At 47.3% G+C, this 12706-nt stretch overlaps 1 protein-coding gene across 11 annotated transcripts in view; it reads right to left on the bottom strand.

Moving 5' to 3' along the window:
* Window positions 1–12706, bottom strand: part of Garnl3 (GTPase activating Rap/RanGAP domain like 3) — a 148730-nt gene that overhangs the window by 40384 nt on the left and 95640 nt on the right. For all 11 annotated transcript variants that reach the window (XM_036183416.1, XM_036183417.1, XM_036183419.1 and 8 more), the window contains 4 exons: window positions 9726–9801; window positions 9050–9148; window positions 6708–6811; window positions 1157–1265 (listed from right to left, as the gene is read on the bottom strand). In XM_036183416.1, coding sequence (XP_036039309.1) covers window positions 1157–1265; window positions 6708–6811; window positions 9050–9148; window positions 9726–9801 — 388 coding nt within the window. The remainder of the gene's footprint in view (window positions 1–1156; window positions 1266–6707; window positions 6812–9049; window positions 9149–9725; window positions 9802–12706) is intronic.

Below are 12706 nucleotides of genomic sequence, written 5' to 3'. Positions count from 1 at the left end.
CATTCTGAAAACGTCCACTAGATGTCCTTTATTTACTGTGGCTAATCTACAGAGGCTCTGCCTTTGCTCTCTTGGCCTGTGACCATGGCAATTGGGCCATGGCTGAAGTCTGGCAGGGCAGGATGAGCACATGTCCTGGGTTGTCTGGCTGAGCACTGCTGAGGTCACCCCCTTCCTCTGCCCCATCGATAGATAGTCTGAGCTGAGCAGGATTAGGGAAAGTGAACATCATTAATTCTACCATGCCTCATACTTTGAGTGCTGTGATTAGAGGTGTGAGCCAGCATGCCCAGATATTTTTTTCCATATTTGAGACAAGGTTTTGCTTTGTAGACCCAGCTGTCCTCAAACCTGTGATCCTCCTGCCCAGGTCTTCAGTGTGTTTGGACTGTAGGCACACAGCAACAGACTTCTATAATTGAAGTCAACTTCCCAGAGGACTCACTACTTATTCTTAGATTCATTCACTACTAGTGGATAATGGGATGTTACCCTCATTTCAGATTTCCTTAGAAAAGAGAAGACATTTTGGAAGTCAAAGCTGGGTATGGTGGCATGTGCTTGTAGTATCAGCACCCAGAGGTCTGAGGCAGGGAGGCTCTCTCAGAGGTTAGCTGTGAAGAATCACTGTCTTCTGCATGTGACATGGCTGATACACACATGCACACATAGTCATAGTGGCTACCTGCACAAGACTGGGTCCATCAACATCCCAATGTGGATAGGGAGGAATTCATGAGGCCCTACCCCTGTCCCTGGAGAGCTGTAGGCTGTTAATGGTTGCTGGGATAAAAAGAGTCATACTCCTCAGTGGTGTAGCTGCAGGTAAGCAGCTCAAATAAAAAACCTTTTCCTAACGCTTATGCAAGCTTCGCTGACTAAATACAGCGGACACACACAGAGCCAAGAAAGTGAGAGCGGGGCTGGGCAAGACGAGGTTCAGCAGGAGAGGGAGAATGAGGACAATGGAGGGTGTGGTGTGTGAGACTGAGAAAACAAACAACCCGAGGATTACTACCCGCTGCTGCCGAGGGTCGGGAGGGAAAAGGAGCAGTGCAGCGCTCAGGCAAAATTCCCCAACAATGTGTGTCAGGCTAGCCACCCAGGACAGGTCTTCCACCCAAGGTCCCAGAGCATTTGTGCAGACACAGGATACGTGTGAAATGGGAGCGGATCATGGAAGGCTTAAAGGCGGGAGAAGATTCCTCTCCTTCCTGGAACACGATGGTGACGATATCGTTTCCAATGTGGCGCTTCCTTTCCACCTGTCATGAGCATAAATGACACCGTGAGAAGAGCTGCACCACCAGGGCATAGTCCCAACACATTCCTGCTTCTGCCATGTTGGACACGCTTCTCCATCCCTGAGCTGCATTCGAGGCCCACACAGGAGCACAGGAGGCTACAGAGGGTCTGGTGGGGGAGAGAGCACACACGCACACTGGGGCTTTAAGTAGGTTATGCAAGTGCTCTACCACTGATGAACAACTCACCTTAGCTAATCTGAAAGCTCACACTTGGTGACAAAATGGCTCTAATTTGACCCTAGTTGACCTTTCCAAAACGATTTCCTAGATCTGCAGTTGACACATTTTTTTTTTTTCCTATAAAAGGTCATACAGTGAATGTTTGCAACTTCATAGACTGTATGGACTCTTTAAGCTACACAGCTCTTAAAGTGCACACGCAGCCATAAAAAATGTGTGAGTGGGTGTGGTGTGCGCCAGGTACACTGCACTCAGCAGAACGAGGACAGGCCAGTTTGCCAGCTCTGTTCAAGACCTTCACCTATCTGGTCAAACCAAAATACCTGCTGTCTCCCTGGACCCTGTCAGTGGTGGACTAAGGATGCTCACTTGTTCTGTGGCTTGCCTTCACTGGAAGGTGGAGCTTATTTGCTTTCACGTCATGAGTGAACTGTAGCAAAGAGGACTGTGCACCAGTGCCCAGGCTAGCTCCCCCCGCCATTGGTATTTTGCCTGCATATATGCGTGTGTGAGGGTGTCAGATCTTGGAGTTACAGTTAGCTGCCAGTGGGTGCTGGGAACTGAATCCAGTCCTCTGGAAGAGCAATCAGAGCTCTCCACCACTGAGCCATCTCTCCAGCCCCTACGCTAGATTTTTACAAGGACCAGAATGGGGCTGGAGAGATGGTTCAGTGGTTTAGAGTGCTTACTGCTCTTACTGAAGGTCTAGGCTTGGTCCCCACACGAGGTGGCTCACAACAGCCTGTAACTCCAGTTCCAGGGGCTCTCATGCCTTCATAGCTTCCTCTGACATCTGCACACACATGTTACAAATGAGCTCACGTAGGCATACATGCATACACACACATAAACAGAGAATAGATTAGTCAATTACAAATAAGTAAATAAAAGAACAACCAGCTTTTGCCACAGTCCTTTCAGAACACATGCTTTTGGGAGGCCTGAACCAGTGAGGAAGTGTTGATGAGGAAGCCACTGAGAGGAGTTGAGATTCCATTCTGTGGGGAAAGGGCCACTCTGCCAATGTTGTCCCTGTCGAGCCTCCAGTGGTCCCAGTTTAGCTGCTGGCTGAGTGTAATGGATGAGAACCTGAGATGGCAGAAGACCTGCTGCTGAGCCTTGTCAACACAGAGCCTGAAGGAATCAACAACTATCTTCAGCTGGTGAGTTCTGGAGTGGTTTATTGCAGAGCGGTAAATAAGCAAAGCATGGTCTGTGATTGCCTAATTTACCTTGTCTAGCCTCTTGTGGCCAAACAGCTCATATGCGGTTATCTGTCTAAACTCATGCAAAAGGCACCTTCTCCAGGAAGGCCTTCTTGATGTTCTTTCTCCTTCAGCATCCATAGCACTGTGTCACCGTTAAATCTCTCGCTCTGTCTTGCTGTCTCTTTGTCTCTGTCTGTCTGTCTGTCTGTCTGTCTCTCTCTCTCTCTCTCTCTGTGTGTGTGTGTGTGTGTGTGTGTGTGTGTGTGTGTGTGTGTGTGTGTGTGTTTTCCTGCCAAAGCCAGAAAAGGGTTCCAGATTCCCTGGAGCTTGAGTTACAGGAACACTGTGAGTGGTCCGATGTGGGTGCTGGGAACCGACTGGTCCCCGAAAGAGCAGCAATCGATCTTAACTGCTGAGCATCTCTCCAGCCCCTGTGATGTCATTCTTTAGTTTTGCTTTTTTTCAGGACAGAGTTTCTCTGTGTAACAACTTTGGCTGTACTGGAACTCATTCTGTGGCCCAGGCTGGCCTCAAGCTCACAGAGATCCTCCTGCCTCTGCCTCCCGAGTGCTAGAATGAAAAGCTGTGTGATGTCCTTCTTATGTGGATTATTCCTTTATGTATGCTGATCATTCTGGGCTGTGCTTCCTGTCCTCTATCCCATACCATACACGCCTGGAGAGCAGGACCCTGACTGAATCATGGTATGTATTCCCATTTTACCAACGAGGAAGCTAAGGTGTAGAGAACACCTGAGTGCAGTTCAGTTCAGACGGTTTCTTGGGTAACACTAGAAACACAGACAGCAGAAGGAAGGTAGGGGAGACGGCATCAGAACTGAGAACCTCTGCGGACTGAAGGACACTGTCAGGAGAGGGAAAGGCAGCTCAATGAAGGGCAGGAGTATCTGCAAGAAGTTAGTGTCCAGAATATGTAAAGAATTCCTACTATTAAATAACAAGAATAGCAAAGAATGTAAATGGACATTTCTCCAGGAAGATATGCAAGTGTATAATCAGCACAGAACATATCCAGGTTCACTAGCTACTGGAGACATGCAGTCAAGATGAGCAGCTCCTCCAGCTGGCAGGATGAATGTATAAAGTAACCGACTGGAGTGTAACTCAAGAAGACGTAAATGACTAGACATCATCTTGAAAGACCAAATACTGGTGCTAGAGAGATGGCTGCCCACTGGTTAAGAGCACTGACTGCTTTTGAAGTTCAATTCCTAGCACCCACATGGTGGCTCATAACCATCTGTCACTTCAGTTCAATGGATCTGGCACCTCTTCTGATTTCTCATTTCTGATTCGGGGCCCCCGAATGCACACAGTACACTTACATACACTCAATCACATACACACATACACTTCAAAGTAAGTAAATATTAAGACCATGCATGATTTTTATACAGTATCCATGTGTGGCTGATGCTGTCACCTGATGTGGGTAGTGTTGGTGAATGTTGGGAGTTGGGGAGAGGATTGTAAGGTAGTTCACTGAAGCTTGTTTGGTTGCTATATGTGGGGTGCACTCCACCCCTAAACTCCAACACCCTGTGTATGTTTTCTGACACTACTGTTGAAATATAAGAGGTCAGCAGCATTTAGGATGGTAGAGAAGATGGGTGTGGTCTATCCCCTCCACATGATCCCAAGATCCTAAGAGCTTCAGCCATGAAGAGGCCGAGGAGCAGAGACCTGGGTCTTCCCAACCAAACAGAGAAGACATCTTGCACACAGTGAGTCTCAGCCACATGTAGTCTTCCTCGGCCCATGTGTTTCCTGTTTCAATATACCCTTGGCCAGAGTTCTCCTAAAACAAGAACAGGTTCAAGGCCTCTATGGTCCCCACAACCCATGAGACATCATTAGTTCCTTCTTCCAGTCAGCCCATAGAACAGTACTGGCTATTTCCTCCCTCCCTGTGCATTCCCCCCTCTACCTCCACCTCCCAGTAGTACAGTACCACCGTAGGGTACTGGTCTGCTGTGCGCCTTTCCCTCTCACTAGAACCAGAGTTTTATGTGCTCAGTAAAAGGCCCTTGTGGCTCCCTTTAAGTTTGTATTTCTTTGCTGAACGAGTGTCCATTTACATCAGTGAGGTTTATTCATGTGGATGCTTTCTTTCAATGCACAAAGAAGTGGCAAGAGTCTCATCCAAGCTAAGCGTAACTCCCCAAGTCCCATCTGTCAAAAGCCAGCAGCTGGGGCTGGAGAGATGGCTCAGCAGTTAAGAGTACTTGTTGCTCTTGCAGAGGACCTGAGCTGCTGTGTAAAGAGCTGGGCAGAGTGTGTGTGTGTGCTGAGTGAGGGATGTAGCTGAATGGTAAGAGAGAAAAGTCTAAGAGAAATGTGAAAGATAAAAGAAGTAGCGTGAGAGTGTAGAGTGAGAGAACCGGAACCAAAGGTTCACAGTACAGAGAACTGGAGCTAGAGAGAACCGGAACCAAAGGTTCACAGTACAGAGAACTGGAGCTAGAGAGAACCGGAACCAAAGGTTCACAGTACAGAGAACTGGAGCTAGAGAGAACCAGAACCAAAGGTTCACAGTACAGAGAACTGGAGCTAGAGACTTAGAACTACAGAATTAGAACAAGAGAACTGGAGCTGGAGAGGAATAAAAGAGAATCACACACGATTTGAGAGTCAGATTGTGTGTGAACTATTAGAGATCAGAAATCTTTCTATCCCTGCTCTTGAGAAGTCTTTCTCTGAGTAACCCTGAGTAGCAGTTCTGGGAACTGGACTTCCCAGGCTGTTAAAAACTGTCTTAGTTAGAATTTGTCTTGCTGTGATAAAACACCATTGACCAAAATCAACTTGGGGAGGAAAGGGTTTATTTCAGCTTATATCTGTCACACTCCATCATCTAAGGAAGTCACAGGAGGAGCTGATGAAATAAGAGGACTTCTTACTGGCTTGCTTGTTCCCATGCCTTGCTCAGCCTGTGGTTGGTTTGTTTGTTTTGTTTTTGAGACAGAGTCTCTCTGTATAGTCCTGACTGTCCTGGAACTCACTCTGTGGACTAGGCTGGCCTCTGCCTCCTGAGTGCTGAGGTTAAAGGAGTGTGCCACCACCTCATGGCTTCAGCCTGTGTCCTTATAGCACCCAGAACACCAGCCCAGGGACGGCACCACCCAATGAGCTAGGCCTACCCACATCAATTATCAATAAAAATGTGCCACAGGCCAATCTGGTGAGAGTATTTCCTGAACTGAGGTCCCTCCTCCCAAATGACTCTAGTTTCTGCCAAGTGGACATAAAACTAGGCAGCACACCAACTTATTTCATGTTCCAGAATCTCGTTCTGACAAGGCCAAAGGCACAATGAGCAAAGCCACAGGGAGAAGGCGTGCTGAATACAGAACAGCCTCAAGCCTTCTTCTCGTGGTCTGAGCAGGTCTCCTGGTTGCATGTGCTGGAGGCCTGGCTCCAGGCATGGTGTTGCTAAGGGGTGGTGGTGCTTTTGAGAGGTGGGCCTAGTCAGGGGTAATGAGGTCTTGGGAGGGGTTAATGCTTTTCTTGTGGAAGTTCATTCTTGCTCACTTAGGTCTGTCTGGAACCTAACTTGGATTTCTTATGCTTCCTGTTTGCCATGTGATTTCTTTTACATCTGCACCAACATGATGACCACCATGAGGGTCTCACTAAAGCCCAGGAAATATCAGTGCTCTTGAAACTACATGACTCTGACTGAATGAATCTCTTTTCCTTATAAACTACCCAACTCCAACTATTTTGTCATGGCAACACAACATAGACTAGTATACTTTAAAATCATAGTCACACATGTATAAGTACATATATGTGTGCACCACAGGCTCACTACTCTCTCTGACCTTTCTTAAAGATGACAGAGGCAGTTGCAACACACTTTCTTGTTTGCAGTTCAGACAGACTATAAAAAAGTGCCTGGATTGGAAGGTGATAACTTAGTCTCTAATTTTATAATCATTGCATTGCTCATCCCACATTTGTATTTTCAAAAAGCCTGTGGTCACACGTACCTGCTGTCTGTTCTCTTTGGAATACGGCAACATGGTGGAAACGTGAAACATGACCTCATGCCCTTGGTATACAGTATAGACTGAGTTGATCCCTGTGGTGTTATCTGTAAAACACAAGAATGCAGTCAGTGGGTACACAGATGAAGGCAAGCAGTACACAGGACATTTTTAAAGACTGCCTGGGTCCATCAGCATTGGTGAGCAGGAGCAGATCACCTGAATGTCAACTCTCCATCTCACTCAGGCTCCTGTCTGTGAGGAAAGACCTTGTTCATGTTCTCAAAGCTCCCTGCTGCCTGCTGCCCATCTAGCTTGGAACACAAAGTCAGAAGTCTGGCTAGTAAGGGAGAGCATGCTGCAGCCCCACTACCCCATGGCCGTGGGGTAAAGGATACCATTCACCCATGCTGATGCAGCTGTGATACCCACAAATCAAGGTGAGTTTGTGAAGATGCTTGGTTAAGGCATAGCCTCTGGAGGTGGGACTGGGACCTGAGTTCTCACTGGCTGTGTCGCTCCTGTCCCCCTCCTCATGTCCCCCCCCCCCCCCAGACCGGGTTTCTCTGTGTAGCTTTCCTGGAACTCACTCTGTAGCCTAGGCTGGCCTCGAACTTCCAGAGATCCGCCTGCCTCTGCCTCCCGAGTGCTGGGATTAAAGGCATGCACTGCCACCACTGGCACCCCCCCCCCCATTTAAGGGCTTTATCATTTTTTATAATCCAAATTTTTTGTTTATATGTGTGTGTACATGTGTGGGGAGTCCAAATGTCCACATCCAATGTCTCTTGGATTGCTCTCCACCATATCTTTTCTCCAAGTCTGGCTGTTTGCTTTAGAGCCAGTATATCAGTTATCTATTGCTGTGTAAAGTATTCCTCAGCTTGGTGGATTAAATCAATGACTAACACGAATTTTTTAAAAAAGATTGATTTATTTTTATATGTTTGAGTGTTTTGTCTGCATGTATGTTTGTGCACCAAGTGTTTACAGTGCCCAAGGAGTCCAAAAGAGGGTCCAGATCCCCCAGAACTGAAATTACAGTTTCTTAGTTTGAAAATGGGGACAGTAGCATCTAACTCTCAGGGATGCAGGGAAGACTCAGCAAGATGGTCCCTACAAAGTGTTTAACCTGACAGAAGACCTGGGTTATGAGAGGGCTCAGGAGATGGTAGTCAGGACCACCACAGCGAGGCTGAGGTGACCATGGGTGAGGAACTTACAGGTGCTCAGGAGCCCATCATGTACACAAGAACGCTTGTCAGAGGGGAGCTGGGCCATGCCTTCCACTCCTGAGCTGGTAACAAAGGCATTTCCACGGCAGTCATGTACTGCTTTCATGCTGAATCTGTGTGGGCTGCCAAAGACAGCCTCCCCGACAGTCGGCTACCTGGACTGAAAGTCTGCCCTATACCACCTGCCTGACTTTCTCTGAGGCTTGACTGAAGATCAAACAAAACTACAAACCCAGAAGCACAAGAAAATGCCAGAAACGCTCCTCAGACGGAAGCCAGCCTAAGCGACTCAAGTCTGGCCATCTAGTCTCTCTATCCACCTCCTCCCTTTCCAAGTTTCCCTTCAAAACCTGAGATCTCCATCACCCACTTCAGGCCAGAGACCAGGGACCTGGTGAGAATCCTCCTTCCTCCTCCTCATCCCCATCCTCAATCATCCTGAGATGCTGTGTCCTCCACCTCAGAGGCTCTGGAATTTGTGCGCCATCTCCCTGCCAGCCTGCTGTTCCTCCAGCCATGACAGTTGTCCCCAACACTGTCCATCCCCCACCCCGCTCAGACTGTGAAGTCTGCTTTTCCAATGGCTCCCTGGCCTTCTAGATTATCTTCCCCACAGGTCTGCCCAAAGGGGACCTCACTGCTCTCCTACTCGGTGACATGCAAGGGGACTTCAAACTCCCTTCTTTAGTCTGTATTGCAGCCTTGCTGGTCTCTCTGCTCCTTCCAGCCAGAAAGATATCCTCTTAGTTTCTAGAATGGCGTGCTGTGTTCTCTCCTGCCTCAAGGACTTCACAGATGTTCCCTGTTTGGAATTCTTTTCTCAAGACTCCCACTGTTCCCACTCATCACTTCCTTGTACCCTCAGAGACGTCTTCTATTCCCCAGATTCGGCAAAGCATTTGTGGCACTCTCTGTGGCTCTCGATTCCTGTGAGCACTGACTGCCAAGCTATTTCATAACCATCACCCGAGTGCCACCCGTGCTGCCTAGCGGGCTGTAGGGGTGTTATAAAGCCCATGGAGTTGATGACCATGCCCAGTGACCTATGTCAGATTGGGGATGGTCCTCAAGTAACAGAATTTCACTAATTCCAACAAGGGGCAAGCTTACTTTTGGTGTCCAGACCGCCACGGTAGCCTGTCCAGCCCTTTAGAGTAATGGTGTCACCGAGGAGATTCAAAAATTTTTGAAAAGCTTCACTTCCAATTTCTGCAAGAAAAGGCAAGGGATGAGAAAAGCATCACTCTCTGGTCCTCATTTCCTGACCATAATGGAATCAATGGAAGATGAGGTGCTGTGGCATGCACGGTACCAAAACATGAGGTTGCATTGCCTTCCACCCAGGGGCCATAAGGAGGCTTCACAATTCTCAGGAACCCAAGGAAGGAAAACAGAACCAGATGAACCAGGTGTTATTGCTGCTTTGCCCAATGATAAACAGGGTTGTAACATGAAAGATACAAATATAGGAAAAGATACTGTCTTTATGTTCACTCAGTCAGAAACAGCGAGGAAAGACCTTGCACTCTGTAGAACCAGATTTTCCAAATCCATATGTATCTCCTCCCTCCCAGATGTGTTCTCCGGGGCCCATTGCAGGGGCCCACAGAAGTTAGGTGATAGTGAAGTACTCGGCAAATGAACGAAACTGGTCATGAGCTGCCTTATAAAACTCTGCAAACTGCCTCCTGATATTGGAGATTCCAATCAAATATCCAGTATTGGCTGTGGGCAAGGCAGTAAGGGGCAGGGTCTCCCTCAGCAGGGGTGAGGAGGAGCTGCTCACCATTGCTGAACATCTCGTCGTCTGTGAGCTGCCCATCTTTGGCAAAAAGGACCCCGAATTTGAAATTCACAGAGCCCTTACAACGAGACAGCAAAAGACACACAAGTTAATTTTATTACGGAAGTATACACAGTTTTAGGATACAGTGTTTGCCATTTAGGGTCACTACAGTCACCAAAGTGGACACTTGGGGGATTCCTTCCTCCCATTAGCCCCAGGAATAAGCAATGTTAACAAGAGACACTCGTTTTTCTGTAGGTTACAAAATAGCTAGCAGATGAGGGGATCCACTTCTATACCAGTTGAGCCTCTTGTGATTTCATTGCCGATGGCATCAGGAGGATGCCAGGTCCATGGGAGGCAGCACGGTGCTGCTGACAAATGGCCACAGGCACCCCTGGGTCTGGTACCACGTTCTGATCCACTCATCAGCAACAGTTCCCTGAAGAGTAGGGGAGCTAACTGTAACTCAGAGCCAAACAGAATGATATTAGATTGAAGGCTGGTAGGCTCTTCTCGAAATAGATATGGAAATTGTGGGCAGTTTATATGAAAAGTGCCCCCTCCTGTTCCTGAAGATCTTTAATCTGAACAAGTCACAGATGTGCAAACGAAAGACAAAGCAAGTCAAGCAAGCCTGGCTATTCCAGTTTGAGTTTATGACTCTCAGTTCACGGAGGACTAACCCTGCAGAAATGACCAACACCAGTGTGTGATGGCAGCTGCTTCAGGAAGAGAAGAAGACAGAGGAAGGGAGCAGGAAGTAGGCTCTCAACTGTTACTTTTTAAAGACTGGTTATTACTTATGTGTTTGCTATGTGTTGCCATAATTCATTATCATAATATAGTGGTTATATTCACTACACAAGTGCATGTGCCTTGGAAGAGGGTACTGATTCCTTGGAGCTGGAGTTACAGGCAGTATGAGTTGCTAGACGTGAATGCTGGGAACCAAATCTGGGTTCTTCCTTTCTTTAGCCTCTCAACTCTGTGTTTTTAATGATTTTTGCCTGTAATCTGGGCAGGGGATTTATATGTTATTCTCTATACTTTGTGCATGCCTGAATTACTTAATAGTAAGAGTCCATTGTTGGAAGAACATCAACATTACAAGGCTGTCTGACCCACCACTAGGTGAAGGATTCTGGGTATTGGTCAGTCAAGGTGTGGGTATCAAGAGTCCTAGTCAATGGGTCCAAAGGTGGAAGGTCAAGGCAGAACATCAGGACTCAGAAGTGGAATGGCAAAGTTAAGACTCTGAAAACCCAGTCTGGGCTGATGGCTCAGTGATTATAGTGCTCACCATACATACTAGAGAACTGGAATTCAGATCCCCAGAACCCATGTAAATCCTGGTACGGCAAGGTGCCTGCCTTTCTATCCCAGGAAGGCAGAGAGATGGGGATCCCCAGAGCAAATTGGCTAGCAAAACTGGATGTACCAGGGAGCTCTGCATTTGATAAGTTCTACCCAACTCAATGAGTAAGGTAGAAGAGGGATAGTGGATGAGTCCTAACATCAACCTAAGGCATCTGTATGTATGTACACATGTACCCAAACACATGCAAACACTCAAACACACCACATACATATACTTATGAAAAGAGGAAAAGGAAAAGAATCTGAAAACCCATGCCTGAGGCTGTGCTTCAAAACCTTTCTCTGTCTCTAACACACCTGGCAAACAGATGCATGTCCTTCTGTAACAGTGGCTTTCCATATAGACTGGGTATAGGGATGGCATCCCTGCCTGACTCCTATACCCAGAATGCTTCCCCAGTTCTCAGAGGTAATGCTCTTCCCCACCAGGCAAGCCTCAGCTCCAGTGGAAACTTCCAGAGAGGCCACCTACCATTGCCACTCCCTCTCTTTTTACACCACTATTCCCACTGAAATTCCTTTTTTTCTCTCTGTGTAGCTTAGACTGTCCTGGCTCTCACTCTGTAGACCAGGCTGGCCTGGAACTCATAGTGATCCTCCTGCCTCTGCCTCCCAAATGCTGGAATAAAAGGCATGCACCACCGAGGCCCAACCCCCACTGTAATTTTTATCTTGAACATGGACATGTTTCTTACTAGAGTCTAAGTTGTTGGAAGATAATCACATCCTTTAATTATTATTGAATTTGCAGGGCAGAGCACAGGGCTGGGGACAATAGAGAAGATGGACAAATCAACTCAGTGACTGTGCACAAGACACAAGAAAAACAGCAAAGGTGGGAAGGAAGCACTCGCTTTGTGTCAGCCGGCCAGGTTTTGATGCAATTTTTGGGTAAGTTTTTTTTTTTTTTTTTGAGACAGGGTTTCTCTGTGTAGTTTTGGTTCTTGTCTTGGATCTTGCTCTGTAGACCAGGCTGGCCTCAAACTCACAGAGATCCACCTGGCTTTGCCTCCTGAGTGTTGGGATTAAAAGTGTCTGTCATCACTGCCTGACTAAGATTTTTAAAGGCTTATTTTTATTATTTCAAGGTGTGTGTGTGTGTGTGTGTGTGTGTGTGTGTGTGTGTGTGTGTGTTAATGTGTGGCAGCATGTGCACATGATTGCAGGTGCCTGTGGAGGCCAGAGGTGTTGGATCCCCTGAAGCTGGAGTTATAGGAGGTTATGTGAGCTGCCTGAGTGGGTGCTGGGACCAAACTCAGGTTCTATGAAAGAGCAGTATACTGCTCTTAACCACTGAGGCATCTTTCCAGCCCCGATCTCTGTAGTTTCATTAGGGACCTCTACCTACTTTGGGTTTCTATGGCCATCACTTTTCTTCCTCTATTTTGGAGTGATGATGGTATTCACATGTTTCCAAGATGGCGGCACTTCTTTTGTCCATGGACCCTCTTAAAAAGCAGCCACAGAAATGTGTAGTCCAGCAGATAGCCCTTTTGTAGCAATCACAAAAAGTCTGAAGCAGTGATCCTCCACACTTGGCCTCCAAGCTAAAAGCATCAGGAGCTCTGGAGGGTTGTTAGAAGATGGCTGGCTCACAGCCC

This window comes from Onychomys torridus, chromosome 4 (assembly GCF_903995425.1).
Source record: "Onychomys torridus chromosome 4, mOncTor1.1, whole genome shotgun sequence".
Taxonomy (NCBI): domain Eukaryota; kingdom Metazoa; phylum Chordata; class Mammalia; order Rodentia; family Cricetidae; genus Onychomys; species Onychomys torridus.
This window is presented reverse-complemented; position numbering and strand designations above follow the sequence as displayed.